General features: G+C 45.3%; 1 protein-coding gene across 1 annotated transcript in view; it reads left to right on the forward strand.

Moving 5' to 3' along the window:
- The window catches only part of TRABD2B (TraB domain containing 2B), a gene marked incomplete at its 3' end in the record, with an annotated part of 261,347 nt that overhangs the window by 131,851 nt on the left and 110,471 nt on the right, over window positions 1-19,025 (forward strand). Inside the window, exons 3-4 of the mRNA XM_082054677.1 lie at window positions 730-876; window positions 15,271-15,445. Of these exons, the coding sequence (XP_081910803.1) occupies window positions 730-876; window positions 15,271-15,445 (322 nt within the window). The remainder of the gene's footprint in view (window positions 1-729; window positions 877-15,270; window positions 15,446-19,025) is intronic.

A 19,025-nucleotide genomic window follows, 5' to 3' on the forward strand; every position in this document is an offset into this window, starting at 1 on the left:
ATATATAAAAAAGTTTGTGGTAATTAATGTGAAATTTACCAGCCTTTTTGTAACGCGAGGAAATAAATATAATGTTTAAGGACTTTTGTTTTGTTAGCTAGATTCCATAGTCAATAGTGCTTCTGCTTTGTTGGTGTATTCCAGTTTGGGATGGGGACACTCTGCTAGTCTGCCGGGCAGTGTCACAATTCGGTATCCCTGTTCGCTTTGCAAAGCAGTGGGTGAACGGGGAAAGACTAATAATGAATTCCCTAACGTTTGTGCTACTGGAAGCATGCAGCAAGCCCTAATACTACAACTGGGACGTCAGAAGTTTGGAAGATTTCTATTTTTATCAAAACCCTATGAGTTTGGGCTTTGGATTTAAGCAGGTGATCAGGAAAGAGACGCAATACAAGCTTCCCAATTGAAGGACTTTTTCCTTTCATTGTCTCTCATGTAGCTGAGCAGTCAGCACAGACAGCCTGAAAGTCCTCAAACGTGATGTCTGGGCAATATGTGTATGTGTTGTGAAGTTATACTTAATGAGGAATATTAAGGGTCTTACAACAAGGTCTTCTACTGGTAGAGGACTTTGCATCTGATCCACTTTGAGCTGCGAGTGCCTGAAGACCAGCCAGGATGGGTCAATTGACTTCAGGTGTAAGAGAGTTCTTCAAGGTTTTGCCTTTTAAGCTTTGATCCCCCGCGTCTTTAACCCCTCCCTGTTACCTGTCTGTGTTCCTGCAGGTGCTGTTTGCTCTGAACCAGACCCTGCTCCAACACGAAAGCCTCCGAGCAGGGAGCTTGCAGGCCCCGTACACCACTGAAGATCTCATCAAGCATTATAACTGTGGAGACCTGAACGCTGTCATATTCAACCACGACACTTCGCAGGTAAGCAAAAGTATTGCAGGTGGGCCAACTAATGGAGAAAAATCTGCTGCTTTAATAGCGATGTCCCCTACAGAGCCAGGAAGTGTCTCCTACCTAATCTAAAATTTCTACACTGGATATAATAATCTGTATTCATTAAAATTGAGGTGGGTTGAGGTCCAGAGGGATTAAGAACCTGGCATAAAGTTTACCAGGTGCCTATAGCACAGCAATAAGTAAGGCTTCGCTCTCAGGGTCATCGCTTTGTACCCCATCTCCTCTTTTTGATGCCCTGTGTTTTCTGCCCACATGAGCCTCATTTCCCTGGTGAGAGAGGGAGGTTTCCTTGGTATCCTCGGGGCTCTGGGGAAGGGACTGCCTGCAAAACTCTCCTATGAATGTACCTGAAAAATAGTTAATTATGGATTATTTTCATTTTTTGGGGGGTAGTGAAGCAGTGGCTGTTGAATGTAGTCCCCTCATTAAGGGGGGAAAACATCTTTGTAATATTTGAGCTTATATACGAAGAGGAAGTGAACCTTATGTAAATACTCAATAAAGTAAATAACTTCTCAAACATGTCATAATTCAATAATTTTGTATGTGTCTCAGGCAGCCCTTCAGTCTCTGTTTATCTTAGTTATCCAATGCTATTAAAAACTCTCAATGGAGCAGAAATCTGCTTTCCAGACCAGTTTGATAGTTCATGGCAAACTCTGAGATTCTCATTTAATACGTAGGTTCCTCTTTCTCCTTTCCTGTTAATTCTGTGGAAACTTTGTCTTTGGATGTCATCTCCTACCTCTCCTTTTTTGATAAATGTTCCCAGGTTCCTGTCTCAGGTGCGGTGACTTACTTGGAGGGGACCTATATAAACTTTGGCAGCCACAATGTTATATATGCTTTGCCAATGAAAGTCTATTAAATCATGGTATGGGTTTACCATTAGCAAACGCAAATCAAGGATATGTGACTTCAAGAGAGAACTGAGAGAGAGGGTGAGCTCAGTCTGGTGATTGAGGCAGAGATCTCTGAGACATCCCAGAGTGTCGGGTTGAAGGGACCTGGAAATCATCCAGTGCAATCCCCCCATGGAGCAGGAACACCCAGATGAGGTTACACAGGAAGGTGTCCAGGCGGGTTGGAATGTCTGCACAGAAGGAGACTCCACAACCCCCTGGGCAGCCTGGGCCAGGCTCTGCCACCCTCACCATGAAGAAGTTTCTTCTCAAATTTAAGTGGAACCTCTTGTGTTCCAGTTTGTACCCATTGCCCCTTGTCCTATCACTGGTTGTCACCAGAAGAGCCTGGCTCCATCCTCCTGACACTCCCCCTTTCCATATTGATCCCCAGGAATGAGTCCCCCCTCAGTGTCCTCTTGTCCAGCTCCAGAGCCCCAGCTCCCTCAGCCTTTCCTCACACGGGAGATGCTCCAGAGCTCATTAAATTCTCAACAAATGGTCATGTCTCCTCTTTTTCCTGATCTGGTTAACATTGTCAAGTAGTAGAAAGAGTGGCAGATGAATGGACTAAAATCCCTGTGCTGTCCCGGTTAATCTAGTCCTAGACAGTGAAGCGCTGTTTTAGTGTGGCTAAGCAGGACGTAACGGGGCGGTTAACGTGGCAGTATTGAAACAAAAGTCTGTGTAGTACCAAAGCTGCCAGCACTGCTCATTCTGAACAGCCTTGCACTGAAAAGGGATAAAGCAACTCAGGCAGGGTTATATCTCTAAAGATGGGGTGTGTGAGTTGGAGAAGGTAGGGAGCTCATGATTTTAGAGGATCCTGGAGAAGTCAGTGGTTGTGACTATTCTTACAGCACACGAGATAAAGTCATAATGATTATGTAGAAATAACTCTTGCAAGGTGTGGGGGTGTGTTTGGCATGGACGCAAAGGACGGACTGCTAGTAGTAAAACCATCAAGACAGTCCTGGCATCTGAATGTCTCGAGTCATCTTTTCATCTCTATCCGGGTAGTTTCTGCAGCAATAACGCCTTTGTCCCCGAGACAAGTGGTGGCCGTTCCCACTGGTTGCATTGACTCTCAGACATCTGCGATTTGTTGACACAACGTCCTGTAACAGACCTGTGGGTTCGACTTGAGAGGAACAGATTGCTGTAAAAACTTCTTTATCCCTGCAAATTCTTGGATCAAATGTGAGTTTAAAAACAGTGTTAAAGAAAGAAGAAAGAAGCCAACAACGAGTCAGAGTTCAAGCACTGGTGTTAGTCATGGTCCCAGAGTGCACACACTTGATAGAGATTATAACACTTAGAGGCCGTGGAAAATTAAAATCCCTGTATGTATACTGGTCCCTGCAGAACTCTAAATGTTGTGGAGTATTTTCCTTTCACGGGTTGTTGTTTTTCATTTGGGTAAAGAGGTTTTTTGTTTCGTAGTGTTTCTATAAACCAGCTTCATACCATTTATTTTTAATTGCAAGTAGAACAAAATAGAAAATTAAAACCTAAAATAAACTCCCTATTCAGGTCAACTTTTGCCAGTTGTAGGGATTCCAAGGTTTATTCTATGTATTTTTTGCAGGGATGATAGACTCTCTCTGCCATAGTCTTTGCCATTTGGTTACCCAATTAGATTAGCCTGGTTTAAATATTACACAGGAAGCATCCCCCATGGGATCTTTCTCTTGAGACATTAAATGTAGGCACAGGAATTTATCGTGGGCTGGGAGTGAATCGCAGGTCTCATCAGGTGACAACAAACCACAGGCCTACAAGTGCAGAAAAACTGTAAATATATCAAGTGGGATGTATTGTCACCTAAACTTCAGGGTGGGTACCTGTGCCAGTGTTGGGAGACAAGAGCGTCACACTCTTTTTAGGTGTGCTGGTTCTTCCATGGTGTCCAGCTGCTGTCCTAGCACTTCAGAGGTCTGCTAGATCCTTGCAGCTGGAACCATTGATGTGACTTTGAAATATCACATAGGAAGGAGCAAACGATCAGGAATGGGGGTGTAAGCTTCAACACCTGTGTGAATGGTGGAGGCCAGGAGTTCAGCTCCATTCCGCAGGGGCATGGAGACCTGCGGAAGGCCGTGACGCTCGCTCTTTGAGGATACTTTGGGGGGTGTTTATAAGGTTACTAGTGCCTGCTTGTCTCTTGAAGGTCAGCGGGAGCTGCAGAACCTGTCCATCAGTTGCCTCAGTTCAGAGCCATTGGTTTAGGTCACTGTGATGAACTGAGAGGTAGCTGAGCAGGTCTAACACAGCTGCAGGGACGCTGGTGCTGGGGAGTGTGTATCCAGGTGCAGTAACTTCCTAAATTCCTCTAGCATGAGTCTTGGGAGACACAGCGTCTTCAGTATCCGTCTGCAAGATGCCGAGATGCCTTTAGAGCAAAACTCATCCTGGAGCAGAAAGAAGGACCAGAAGTGGAAATACTAATGCTGTTGGCTTGAGGTTTTATGGATGAGTTTCTTGAGCCCCTCCAGCCTCCCTAGTATAACTTACGGGAATGATGTCAGCCTTACCTTGAGTTGCCTCTGCAGTTCAAATCTGCTGGATTTGTGCTGAAACACAGTGGTTGCGCACTGGGTGTTGCCTTCGGAAAAGCATATGATGGTCCTGATAACATGACAGTAGATGTCCATACGTGAACACCATGTCAGCAGTCAGCCTCCCTAAACTAAAGAAAATGTTTTAGTGCATCACTTCACAATGCACTTGGTGTTCATAAATCACCAGGTTGTGTTATATACTCCTTTAAAAATGTTATCATCCTGCATTTAAACCTGTTGTTTAAGATTTAAGGGTCCTGATAATTCTAATTACATCATTAACTTGCCCCATTCTCATTCTGGATGAAATACAACTGGGTTTCTGGCTCACTTCTCAAATCAATGAAAACTATCTGTGGAATGCTCCAGCTTCACTAACTGCCGGAACGCACAGCTGAGACCATTAGGTAGAGTGTTGAATGACAAGCAGACCTAATTTGTCCAAGGAATGGAGTTTTATCTAGGGCAAAGGGAGATAAATCCATAAGCCGAAGGCACAGCTATTGTAACGCAAGGCTTTGGAAGCATCTTATCATTTTTCAGCTGTAACAAAGTGCAGGCGAGCTGGCACAGCCTCTCGTCCTTCCAGGGAAAATTATTATCGGCTTTCCAGTGAAGCGAGTGCAAGGTTGTCCCGGGCGGCAATGGAGACGGTCCCATGAGCTCCTCGTTGTGGGTCCAGGCGAAGGGTCGGTGGCGCTTCCAGGAGTTTGTTAACATGACATTGGTGCTGCCCGGTGTTGGGTGACATGTGTGCTCGGAGCCGCTTGTGCCCCAAGAGTGAATCTCCAACCTCCTCTCTTTGGGCTGTGGTGCAAGGTGGTGCTGGAGAGGTGTTGCCTTCCCATAGCTCGGAAGAGCGGTGGTGGGATCGTACATACTTTCCGCTTGCACCTGAGTTACAGCTTCGCGTCTTGGTATATTGGGAGCATTTGGAAGTAAAACATATAAAACAGAAGCGCAGCCAAAATTTTCTGAGTCTAATTTTCGTATTATGTCAGAACAGGATTCGAGATTGGAGCAGTATTATATTTTGGCTTACGTATTTCAGAAAATTGGTTACAGATCCAGATTGTGAGAGTTAAGTCTACTTGTTGGTGACAGTGCTGGGGAAAACACCACAGAGATTATTTTCGTTATTGATAATCTGGAACATGCCCAGATAATTTTTATGCCACAGGTTTTGAAAATAGAGTCTTGCTTGAAAATTGTAATTATGTGTTTGCATTTAGAGTTGTCTTATGTTGGAAGTTCCTTCCTTCCTTCCTTCTCTTTCCAATGTCCATGGAGAAAGCAATGGGAGAGAAAGTTGGAGAAAAATCAGAACAAGACATTTAAAGGCAAAGATCTTTCCTTTCAAAGACTGCTGTGTTATTAGAAAAGGACCATATTCGCCTACAGAAAAGGGCTGATTTACATTAAAAACATTTAAGGATTGTTGACTACCTGTATTTATTAGTAAGGGAATAAACTATAAAAGAGTATGAAAGAATGATTGGGAAGAACATGTGGAGTTCAAGGTAGTAGCATGCTGTTTTCTATGCGTTGCTCTATGTTTGCTGTAAAGCATATTTACTATCCCTTCTTTTTAAAGAGCTGCTTTATGAAGTGTTTCTTGGAAAGACTCGTTCAAGAGAATTGAGAAAGACTTGTTGGTTTTTTAAACAATATCTTGTGGACTGAAGCTATAAAATGCTTTTTCTCCCTTTGTGTTTTATCCAGAAGATGTATTTGTCACCTCATTAAGACAGGGGGAAAAGAGGCGAGAGGGCAATTTGGTTGTCTTGGCTGACTTGGCAGGTTTAGTATCAGCCATTATCCGAGAAGACCGTGTTCTTGGGTACTGCTTGACACAACATTTGTTGGTCTGGCGCTATTATTGTACACCATGTGAACACCACAGATAAGGTTCTCCAGTGTAAATTGGTTGTGCTCTCTGATGGCGACTTCAGACTTGGAGCTTCTCTCCTCTGGGAGCGATGATTGCTGATAAACCCAGAGTTAAGCCTTGTGCATTTCCACTAGCTTAGATGCATTTCAAGGATAACTTGATTTGCCTCTGCTTCACTGATTTAGTCTGAATTATTCACTCTTTTTCTCCTAATTAGTCCCTGTTCCATTTCAAAACGCTTTCTTGGAGATGTTCTGCATCTTTACCTCCTGCACTAGGCCTTTCAAACTATCCCGCCTTAAATAATAATTAAAGCTAGTTTAAAAGTAATCATCTAATCTGTGCCAGGTGCCAGCGTGGCCTGGGCTGGTTGGACGGGGGGGAGACTGGAGTTTTGGTAGAGCTGGACAGGAGGACGGGACTGGACAGGAGGACAGGGCTGTCCCACCACACAGGACATCCCTGTGGTGGCAGCTCTGGTGGTCTCCTCCTCCTCCTCCTCCTTCCTTCCTCCTCCTTCCTTCCTTCCTTCCTCCTCCTTCCTTCCTTCCTTCCTCCTCCTTCCTTCCTTCCTCCTCCTCTTCCTTCCTTCCTCCTCCTTCCTTCCTTCCTCCTCCTTCCTTCCTTCCTTCCTTCCTCCTTCCTTCCTTCCTTCCTCCTCCTCCTTCCTTCCTCCTCCTTCCTTCCTCCTCCTTCCTTCCTTCCTCCTCCTTCCTTCCTTCCTTCCTCCTCCTCTTCCTTCCTTCCTCCCCCTCTTCCTTCCTTCCTCCTCCTCTTCCTTCCTTCCTCCTCCTCCTTCCTTCCTTCCTCCTCCTCTTCCTTCCTTCCTCCTCCTTCCTTCCTTCCTCCTCCTCTTCCTTCCTTCCTCCTCCTCTTCCTTCCTTCCTCCTCCTCTTCCTTCCTTCCTCCTCCTTCCTTCCTTCCTTCCTCCTTCCTTCCTTCCTTCCTTCCTCCTCCTTCCTTCCTTCCTCCTCCTTCCTTCCTTCCTCCTCCTTCCTTCCTTCCTTCCTTCCTTCCTTCCTTCCTTCCTTCCTTCCTTCCTTCCTTCCTTCCTTCCTTCCTTCCTTCCTTCCTCCTCCTTCCTTCCTTCCTCCTCCTTCCTTCCTTCCTCCTCCTTCCTTCCTTCCTCCTCCTTTTCCTTCCTTCCTCCTCCTTCCTTCCTTCCTCCTCCTCCTTCCTTCCTCCTCCTCCTTCCTTCCTCCTCCTCCTCCTTCCTTCCTCCTCCTCCTTCCTTCCTCCTCCTCCTTCCTTCCTCCTCCTCCTTCCTTCCTCCTCCTCCTTCCTTCCTCCTCCTCCTTCCTTCCTCCTCCTCCTTCCTTCCTCTCTCAGTTTCCTTCAAGCAAATTGTCCAGCCCAGCTGCTCTTATGTTATTACCAGCATTCCCTTCTATCCTGCTCTTTACTCCTTGCTAAGCTGTGTGATATTTTGCAAACCATACCTTTCAGATCACACTTTTCTTGAGCTAAAATGACATTGCAAACTTCACATAAGCGTTCAGGCTTTCCATAGTGTCTTACTAAGCAGGGGTGGGAAGAAACTCACTGAAGAGCCCTGTACAACGTATATTCAAACAACCAAACCCGAGTTCGTACCCACCACTGACCAGCTGTTCTCCCACCGTGCAACAGAAGGCAAAATGAAAAATACCTTTGCAAAAAGAATTGCAATACTTTAATAAGCCAACCCCCAAACCAAACCTGCTGGCCCCAGTTTCTCACTTTATTGCCCCGCTTTGCCCTTTGATCAGCATCTTTCCTTGGGTGTCATGGCAATATAATAGGTGATGGTTTTAGTGTGAGAACAGAAAAAAAAAATCATATTGTTTGTCAAAGGAAACAAAGCATTTGGAAGGGAAATAGAAAAACTTGAACTTTTCCATATGTTTGCAAGCTCGTGAAAGCTGGCCTCAAAAAATCACAATGTTAAAGGGGCTTTAAATGCAGCAGGAGTATCATTAGGTGGTTAAGATTCACCCTCCCCACTGAAACCCAAACCTGCATTTGCATACACTGCAGGCTTGTCATCCTCGTTCAATTAATGAACAGGTCCCTGTAATCTAGCCCTAAATATACACTGCATAGTTGGGTGAAGCTTGCAGAAAGGGGGCCGGGATCATTGTTCTGGCTGTGTTTTGTTAAGACTTCTTTAATCAAAACATTCATTCAGATAGAGAGGCCGGCTGCATATTTTGGCATCGCTACCAAGGGGAGCAGGGCCGGGGCGGGGGAGGGAGGCCTTGCACGAGGGGCTGGCCTTGCTTGCTTTTTATTTCTATTTCCCCCGCTAAGTGCTTGGAAAGCAACTGTTTAACTGGTGTAGAAACACAAATAGAAAACATACATGACTTCTCAGGGGTTTGTTGAAAGCCTTTTTACCCATCCCTGTGCCCTTTCTGCATATATATATTATTTTTAACACATTTTCCCTCTGCCCAAATGTATGGGAGGAGAAGGTGAAGCCAGGCAGGGCACAGGGCTGTCACCTGGCCGGTGCCACCTGGGAGGACAGCGATGTCAGGATGGTTTGGGGGCTCCCAGGAAGGGAGCGATGATTCCTACAGCTTTTGTGTCACCTGCAGAGCTGTTTTTTAAAAGCATCATACACTATCCATAGAGACTTCTCGAGCTTTCGCTTTACTTTCCTCACTTTCCATCCCCTCCTATACTTCTAGTTTCCCTCTCTGTAACTTCAGATGCTCCAGTTGCTCACAGAGCTGAGCCAGCTAACTTTAAATTCAATTTCAAAGGCCTCTGTTTTCCCACTCAAGCTGCCATGCCATGCTGAGCAGTTCCCAAGCTAGCTTTACATCGGGCAGGCCAATTACAGAAAGCTTACTGGCGTGAACCGCAATGTATCTGCAACGTATATGGGCCCTGAGCAGGGATGTGTGTGGGCAGGGATTCGCTCACAGCCAGAAGCGGCTCCCCAGAGCCGGTCCCAAGAAATGTTCTTGCCCTTACACTGGCCTTCCTTCCTTCCTTCCTTCCTTCCTTCCTTCCTTCCTTCCTTCCTTCCTTCCTTCCTTCCTCTCCTTCCTCTCCTTCCTCTCCTTCCTTCCTTTCTCTCCTTCCTTCCTTTCTCTCCTTCCTCTCCTTCCCTCTCCTTCCTTCCTTCTTCTCTCTCCTCTCTCAAATTCCTTCAAGCAAAAAGCATTTTTGCTCCCCTGCCCCCCTTTTGTTTTTTTTCCTCTCCAGCCTCATCCAGGTATTTTTCGTGGTGCCCTGCAATATTGGGTTTGTGAGAGGAGCCTCTTCCTCCTCGTCCTGCCGTTGCTGCTCCAGGGAAAGGGTCCGAGCTGCGGGGGCTCCTGGCCTTGTGCCTGTGTCCGAGGCAGCAGCGGAGGAGAGAACGCGTTGGAAAAGAGCAGAGCTGTTCTCGCTGGTGTGGGGTGTGGGACACCCCAGAAGCCTGAACATCCCCTGCGGGATGGGAACAGGGACCTTATTAGTGCAGAAAGGAGCCTCCAGCCTTTAGCTCAGAGAAGATCACACATGCCTAAGTGGTGCGGAAATGCTGGGAACTGCAGCGACACCTCCCAATTGCAGTGAACCAGAGCCAGAAAACAGTTCAGGGTTCACTAAGCCCCTTTCCATTAGAACTTCAAATCAGTCTGAGTCTGTAGCAGAGTTTGGTGTCAGGATACGAGTCTAATAAACCACATTAGCAGCCAAAAATCCACCAAATCGATGAACCTGTCCTGACCACAACCTCCAGAATGTTCTGGATGTGCCTGTAATTCTAATTTTGCTGTTCATCTAGGAGAGCAGCAGTTGGATCATCAGAAGCACACTGTGCTCCCCATCACGTGGGACATGCTCACTTTATAGCAGACACATGTGAGAGCAGAGAAATAGATTCTTTCTGTCCAGTGAGCCATGCAGGTTTCTGAGAATCCAACCAACTCATATATATATATATCTATATATAAATTATTCTAAAGTCCCATCTTGGATAGATGTTTGCCCTGGGAAAAGGAAAAGAGTGATGGAACTGACTTACTGTGAAGATCAAAGACTCGTTCACAGTCCGCTCAGGCTTCTAATGTATTATTTTAAATTTTGGTGCTTAAAGGAAAGCAGTAAAGGGTTAATCACAACGTTCTTGACACCATTTGGCAGAGCTCCTTCGTGGTTTCCCTTTTCCAGCACAAGCTGGAAGCTCATCTTCTTGGCAGCTGCCAACTTTGGGCTAAATCAGGTGATGCAGGTACCTCTTCGTTGGCTGGTGAAGGTCTCAATCAGGGTGGAAACTCGGGAGTACTGGGGGAGAACCAGCTGAGTTGGCAGCAGCATCTGTTCTCCAGCACCACCTCCTCCTCCACCAGGACATACTTGCGCTCGCAGCCCGTTCGCTCTGCGCTATTTGAATCCTCCCTATCGGAGGCTGCAGAAAGTGGATATTGCTCTCCCAGATGCTAGAAGGGCCCATAAATCAGAGGGAAACAGGTGTTTTCCAAGTCCAGCGCAGTATATTTTGCAGCACAGCAGTAAAATGCACAATGCACCGTCAAGGCTGGTTAACGGGAGGGTATCCTCCCTTCATAAGCGAATGATAACTGCAGCTCGGATGTCACCCTCTGACCCAAGGAGGGCTGGTGTGAATTTAGGGCCGTTGAGCCTGTCGGAGGAGGCGGCAGTTTCGGGATGCTGCTCGGGCTCCCTGGCAGCCCTCGTAAGCCGCGCTGTCAGCTCTTGAGATCCTTATCTTGTGTAGTTCCTGACCTGCGTGGTACAGGCAAAATCCTCCAAAGCACGATCCCTCACTTGTCTTCTGGCCTCTGCCCACGTAAAGCTCATAAACTAGAGGACTAATAAAGAAAATTCAACCTTTATCATGCTTTAAAAAGAATAAATGCAGTCAGCGTGATCTGGGAACAACTCCCCGCTAACAGCTGGAGATAAGGACTAACAGAACGAAGGCTTAGCTTTTCTGTCAGGAGATGGATGGGTTTGTATGTAGATGTTGGACTGGATCTCAGGAGGCTGATGGTCAGCTGTGCTCCTTGCCATAGACATCCCCTATGGCCCTGGGTGTGCCTCCTGGTTTCTCTGTTCAACCTGTGGACTCTCTGGGGAGAGAGGGACACAGAAGAGATTCCCCTGCAAGGATCAGTGATGATGCTGGATCTGTGTCCGTCTGCAGTTCCAATGTGTCACAGGAGGCGAGGCTGGAAAGCCATTAGTTATCTGGAGTCTGAGAAGACAAGAGGGTTGAGCAAGACACAGGAACATAATGGCAGGGAAGGTTTTTAGATTTGCTGTGTTATCCACAGCAGGGGTTGGCTTCCCATTTCCCTGTCTCAGCTTCTTCTTCTCCATCTACAGATAGACCTATGGATGAAGACCACATCTGCTTGCACACAGGCAAGAAAGCTTTGCCTCGCACCCCTTTATTCTGATCTTGATAGTATTAGCTTTTCATTGACATAATCTTACCATTTGAATGCACATTTCAGAATAGGCTAGCACCACTGGAACAAAACGAGGCTAAAAAAGGCTGTTAGAGGATTGGGAAATGCGGTGTATAGGTGTAGAAACAATAACATTGTTCCTCCACATCTGATTGTGATTTGATACTGGACTGAATCTAGAGCAGTTCCACTGGAGCCAATAGATCCAAAGCAGGAAAACAAAATGTTAACCAAAGTTGATGTTGCTTATATGTGTCCAATAAAAATTATTTGCAGATAAATCTTTGGCAATGTGCCTCTGCCCAGAAAATTTGTCCAAATATTAGAAAATAGTAAATAAGAAAATGTACTTAAATGTAGTCCAGTGTTTATGAATTTTCAGCTGAAGTTTGGCAGTAAGCCCTAAATGTGATAAAAGACTTTGCACCAATACATTTTGCTTTTATCTTCTTTTTTCATTGTGTTGTCTCTATCTATACAGACAAAGCTAACAGCATAGCACAGACCCTGAGGTACGGCTGATGTGTTTTCCAAGCTAAAGTGTATTGTTCACTCTTACGCTAATGATTGAAGCAGAATCCCAGCCTCCTTCCACAAAGTATTTGTGGGAGGAGAGGTTACAACTGAGCATTGTCTTGGCCTTTGGATCTTCCTTTGGGTCCCTCAGCAGCGAGATTCAGCCAGCGCCTTGTGTCTAACATCTGTTCTCAACTCGCAGGGTCTTGCTGTCCCCATTCTACAGATGGACTTTTGAGAGACAGGAGAAGTAAAGCCAAATGCCTCAAAGATACTTAGTGGAGGTTAAGTGCTGAGTTCCCTTTGAAGGTCTAAACCCAAATGACAAGCTTGTGATCATGCAAGAGATTTGTATCGCCCATGGGAACAGAACCATTTTTTGGGGGTAGTGTCATAACCACTCCACAATCCTTCCTCTTTCTTCTTCCCTCAAGCTCCCACTGACTTCAAAGGTGAAGAATTACGGCCCGCATCCCACAGCAGTGTAAGCTCGGATGTGTGTGCAGAGCTTTACCCACACTTATATTCCACCAGGGATACCGACTCAAAATTACACAGGCAGTGTGGAGGGGAAGAAATTCCTGCAAGACTGGGACTCGTATTCTCTTCCTTTAACCTCAACAGCTCAACTAAGAGATGCAGGGTGTACGTAATGACTGAGCCTGGGGTCCAGCTATGCTGTCCATAGGAAAGCTGTAACCCAAAGTGAATAGGAATAGAAAAAAGAGAGAGTCCTAGCTGATTCAATCAAAGAAATATTATTTATTTTGAACACCCCTGAATGAAATATATTATTGAGTTTCCATGGGAAATATGTAGCGTGTGTGTATTTGTGTGTGTATATATATATATATATATATGAGTTGGGTGGATTTTCAGAAAACTGCGTGGCTCACTGGACAGAAAGAATCTATTTCTCTGTTCTCACATGTGTCTGCTGTAAAGTGAGCATGTCCCAGGTGATGGGGAGCACAGTGTTCTCCTATGATCCATCTGCTGCTCTCCTAGATGAACAGCAGAATTGGTAGTTACAGTTTTTCAACAGTCACATCACATACATCACTACGTATTTAAATACTAGTAACAGTGTTCAGCAATTATTAGGTGGTCAGTCCTCACAGCAAATGTCTCATCCGTTCACTCTCAGTTCAAAACACCAAACACCTATCGTTAAAATGTTAAAATTCATTTTTACATTGAATGGAAGCAAAAATATTTGATGAAGGGGAAGAGGGAAGGTGCATCCCTCTGGTGCATTCTGTAGCTCATCCTTTTAAAACAACAACAAAAAAACCCAAACTTAAATCCTGGTTGCAGTTAACAGCTTCCTAGTTGCTTGTGGCTGTTTCTTGACTTCCTGATCCCTGCCTGGTCATTAGGAATCCAAAAGGTTTCTTAAATCATCAGGAGCAGCCGCCTCCTCGAAGCCAGGCATGGTGTGTGTCACCGGCTGCGGAAAGGAGCCGGGATACGGGGCGGAGCGGGGTGATTAATGGGGCCAGTGTTGTGGCTCAGAGTGTGGTTGCACTACTGTGTACAGCCATACTTACTTCCATCATTTATCTTCTGTCCTCTGCCACACACACACACAGAAACAGGCGGGCGTGTTTTATTTTTGCCAGTGATGGAGCAGTCGTTAGAAATACAGGAATGCACGAGGTGCAGCGGGACCTGGAGCTGACGATGTGTTTCTCGAGGTGATGCTTTGCTTTGTCTTGTTCTTTGGACAAGCTTGAGAAATGCTGACCAAAAACAGTCCCTGGTTTTAGGTTTATCTCTCCGCCATTGGCAAACTCTTTTGGGAAGGGAAGGGAAGGGAAGGGAAGGGAAGGGAAGGGAAGGGAAGGGAAGGGAAGGGAAGGGAAGGGAAGGGAAGGGAAGGGAAGGGAAGGGAAGGGAAGGGAAGGAAGGAAGGAAGGAAGGAAGGAAGGAAGGAAGGAAGGAAGGAAGGAAGGAAGGAAGGAGAAAAAATAAAGGCAAGTGTATTGCTCTGTTCTGTTGCCTGTATTTTAGGAGGGGGAACAAACTGGGTTGACTGTGGACACCGGGTTGCATGTGATGGAGTTGCACAAGCTGAAGGAAGGAGCGTGCCTTCTTGGCAAAGATCATCTTGCTCAGGGTCTGAACACACCTTCTGTCCCTGAGCTGTCTAGACCTCCAGCACCAAAGCTGGTTGGAGTAGGATGCTTGAAGCTATTCAACCCCCAGCATTGCTGCTCTGCTCTCTGTAAGAGCAGGTTGTCCAGTGAGTGAGGGATGTTCCCCCGAGGGGCTGTGTGTGCAATACCGTTACCACTGGCTCAGATTAACACTGGAAATCCTGGCAGCTTTACACGTACCCAGGGACTCAGAAATCTGAATCTGGGTTTTGCAGCTTGAGCTGCTTTCCAGTGGTGAGGCACAGAAAATCACCAGGGGTACCTGGGTCCTGTGAACAGCCCTCAAACGCTGCCCACCTTCAGCGCTCCCCAATTCTCGTGGTAGACCTTGGACCCTCACCCTGTCAAAACAAGCTGCCTGGCCTAATCATCAGAGACTTCTGACTTGTGTGTCCCTTATAGCTTAAGTCCTGGCTCACTCCTGGTTTGCTGCACTGACTACAACAGTCCTTAACTGTTTGGGTTATTTAAAAAGCGGATATACAAGCCAGATCTTGCAGTCCTTACTCAAGCCCATGGTGACTTTGGCTGAGAAAAGATTACAGGACTTGTTCTGGTGTCAAATAGCCAATGAACTATGTTGAACATGCAGAGAATAAGGGCTTTAATAACTCACCCAAATGTAGCACCTAAAACTACATTCTGTTGAAGAAACAGAGAAAAGTCAAATTGAACTTAATTTTCATTTAGTATAATACTAGTTTCACTTAAAAAAAAAACCCTAAACAACTCTGTTAGCTGGTGTTGGGGTTGGTTGGTTTGTTTTTCATTGTAGAGATCCCAGCAAACTCTAGTGTTACGGTTTGGGTGTGTGCTAATGATGCTCAGCTGGTTTAAATAAGGGTAGATTAAAACAACCTGTGTTTTGGGAGTTACTGAACCACTGACACCTGACCGGTTTCTTTCTCTCCATTTCAGGTCCCTAACTTCATCAACACAACGCTCCCACCGCACGAGCAGGTCACAGCTCAGGAGATAGACAGCTACTTCAGACAGGAGCTTATCTACAAGAGGAACGAGAGGATGGGCAAGAGAGTGATGGCGCTTCTAAGGGAGAACGCAGACAAGAGCTTCTTCTTTGCCTTTGGAGCAGGTACAGCATTAATTTCTCTGTTTTATTTGGTTATTGTGGTTGGAAGTGAAGTGTCTGAATGCTTCAGGATTTTGTCTCTGGTCCTGCAGGAAGACTTCTTAAGGAGCTTATTTTTGAAGCAGAAAGGCTTTTGTTTGTCTACACCTGCTTCTGAGATGGAGCGAGTTGGTATAGCAGATGAGTCTGGGTCTGGCTTCTTGCGTTGTGTTCGCACCGTGGTTGTGTTTGTAGCTGCAGGTGTAGGAGATGGTTCAAGTGCCTTTGAATTTGCAAGCCCTGGTACCAAAGGCAGTAACTGTGGGAACACAAACCTTGCTGTGGTGTGGGCACATGTGTGGCTTGGGGTTTCAGATGCCTGGGTTGCTCCAGGTGCTGTGTCTGTGCAGACTGGCTGTCCTTGCACAAGTACATGAGTTATGAGTGTCGCTAAATACCAGCATTTTAAATCATTAACTAAAAATCTAATGCATCCTTCTGCCTGTTTAAATTCTCTCTGTGAAATCTGCAGAACAAAGATGTCTGTAGTACTCCTGTGAGTCTACAACACTACGTGCTACTGTCCTTTCTCTCCTATTTATTTTTTCCTTTCCAATGGAATTACCATTTCTGCGTGATATGAGTATAAATAATAACTGTTCAGGCTGTAGTTCAGCAGAATCCCGAGCGCTGGCTTAAGCGGCTCTTTGAGCTGCCCCAACTTAAGGCAGTTGTGCGAGAGGCGATGGGCTCCTCCTGGTGCTCCCTGTCCGTGACAATTGCTCATGTTTGACAGGACTTCCCTTCTCATCCCATGGCTCTTGCTATGAACTCTGGCACGACTCGCCTTTTGCTACTCACTTCAGTGGGAATTTTGATTAAAGACTGCAGGGTTTAGCGTGCATTTTGACGTATGCATTTTTTGAGTGCATCCAGACTGAATTTTCCCAAGCTTATTTAATCTCAGGCTTGCCCGATATCTCTGTCCAAGGAATTTTGCTTAACTGTTTTTACAGTAGGAAAATATATCACGGTGGTTTGTAACCGGACAGGGATTCATATAAACTAGCTCGTCTAACCCATGGAGTGAGGTTTATCAGAGGCTATTGAACATGATGGTCTCCAGTTTTTGAAGTCCCTTAACCAGTATATACTGGAGCTGGGAGGATAAACTGGGCATCGTTATCTGCTTTCCTGGGCATCAGTTACAGCCCACAGCTTAAGGCAGGATCTTGGCCTAGGTGGGTGCTGGATCCAATGCACTGCAGCTATTTGTGTGAGCTAACAACAGAAATGAAATTAAGCAAATGGATGCTAATTACACATTGCTTTCTGTAGAAAGTTGTGTGTAAGTTGGTGGAGGTTTGAGCTTTCTTTCCCTGTCCCCATCAGAGAGGATGTACCTGGAGTGCTGGGGACAGCCGGCTCGTGAAGAGCAGGCCTCATTCTGTCCCTTTCCCTCCGCTTTTGGTGCTGTTGAAACCCCCCGTTGTTCCCAGCACCAGCTGTAACAGGCAGGGCAGACACACGCAGCAGGGTTCAGTGAAACTGCTTTGTGTTTTGGCTGCTTTGTGCCAGCATCCCTTTGGCCTTTCTCACTGAGCCAGGCCATCCCTGCAGCCCATCCCCACTCGGACTACAATTAATTCCTCCTCTCCTCCTTGGGCTGCTTTTCTTTTCCTTTATGCAGCAAGTACTGAGAAAACTATTAATTTTTCAATGCCAAAACATTTGTGTGGCCAAAACACAAGCAAGTTCAATTTCTCTTATGATCCAAATGCAGGTTTTCTCCTGAAGGGTTTAGTTTTGGTTTGTTTTATTCACACTCTGAATTATACGGGTGGCTTTTAGGATACATTTTGTATTTTGCATTCTTATATCCGTTGCTTTAATTTTAAGGGTTTTTTGTTTTTCTTTTTTGTATGTGCTTAGGTCGTGAATTCAATTTGTTTTCTAAAACCTCAATGGTTTGGTTTAGCTTTTGATAAAACCGAAGGGTGTTTTTGCGGAGAGATGAGTTTCACGTGTCCCCATGAATTCTGCAGTGCCAGGTTTGAGGAGCGCACCTTTGGTTAGGACAGACACAGTGGGGTCTGCAGGAGCGCCTTGGCTCTCCAAACAGTGCAAGGGTTATTTCACTTCATTTCAGACCCTCTGTGTTAAGATTGACATGATGGATGGGAAATAATCTGAAACAAATATTCTGGTTAATGTACCCTGTCCTGGGACAGAGGGCTGGTGAGGGGACGGCATCTGCGTGTCCACACAAGCTGCAGTAAAACAGCTTCTACATCCACAAAGTGAAGCATTTTTATGCCATTGAAAGATAGGGGTTTTTTTGTTATTCTAGTCAGAAGTATTAAAAAATATATATTACGCAATTCTAAATGGAGCTTTTCAGTTTTCTGCCATTTTAAAACATAAAAAGTAGACTTTTCAATAGATTTCTCCCTTCCCCGCCTTCCATGGGATTACTTGCAATTTAAATGCATTGGGGCAGTTCAGGCTTTTAATTTGTTCCTTTATAAAACATGTAGAAGTGAAAATATCCATTTATTCTTTCTACTTTCATTTCTTTCTCCTCTCCAAGAAAAACACAGGCTCTGGGTAAAATGGGACCCAGCTCTATACCCAGCTCTATACATTTCATTCTTCTCCTGCCAGGGTTTACCGTATTCAGACTTAATGTGAAAATCTCACCATACCTATATGCACAGAAACTATACCCTAGTAATGAAACAGCATTTGTTGTTTGTGCAGTTAAGTGATATTTTTCCAGTCACAGGCATGGTAATTCTTCCCTTAGAATGAACAAAGGTAGACTACTTTCACGTAAAATTTGGGGGTTTGCTTGGGTTTTGTGTCTTGAAAATCCATCCTGGCTTGCTAGGAATTATTGATCTATAACAACAGTGAAGGGCCGCAGACCTGATATATGCAAGCAATTTATAAAGGACCATTTACAGTCGAGAAAGATGCAGCCAAGAACACACGGGCTGTTAAAAAGAGTTAATATTTTGGCAACTAAGACTATACACATGAAGTCAATGTTTAAGAAAAAAATCACTCTGGTTTATTTCATTTTTATGGGCAAATAATTTTTGAGTAACACTTATGATAACAGATGGATAAATTTATGTCTGCAGTTAATTTGAACGATAATTTCCTTAGGATGTTTTACTTGCTTGCATTTCTTTCTCTCTTTTATGAGAGCTGTCAGTTTTGTAGCTGAGAGCTGGATTTACTGCTTTGGAAATTCGGATGCTGCTCCGGTTTGCAATGATTATTAGCAGCCAGATCGGTAGGCGTAGAGACAGCATCTTGGGCTATTTGAAATAATAAATACATCATGGAGAATATTCTTTCAGTGCTGAGAGCTGGAATGCAAGTACCACAGCATCTCCAGCAGCAAGAGGGGAATCAAACCATCTCCAGCGGGTGCCCGTGAACAGGGATGGGTGTGTGTGGAACTGGCACCTCTCTTGCTCAGATTAAGCTGAGCCTACTTGTTGCTGGATTAGGTTTAAATTTCTGTGTTGAAGATGGCTGTGTGCTCCCAAGAAAGCAGGAGAATTTGTCCCCAAAGTGGCAACATCAGAAGTAG

Source organism: Streptopelia decaocto (genome assembly GCF_964273445.1).
Source record: "Streptopelia decaocto genome assembly, chromosome: 5".
NCBI classification, from domain to species: domain Eukaryota; kingdom Metazoa; phylum Chordata; class Aves; order Columbiformes; family Columbidae; genus Streptopelia; species Streptopelia decaocto.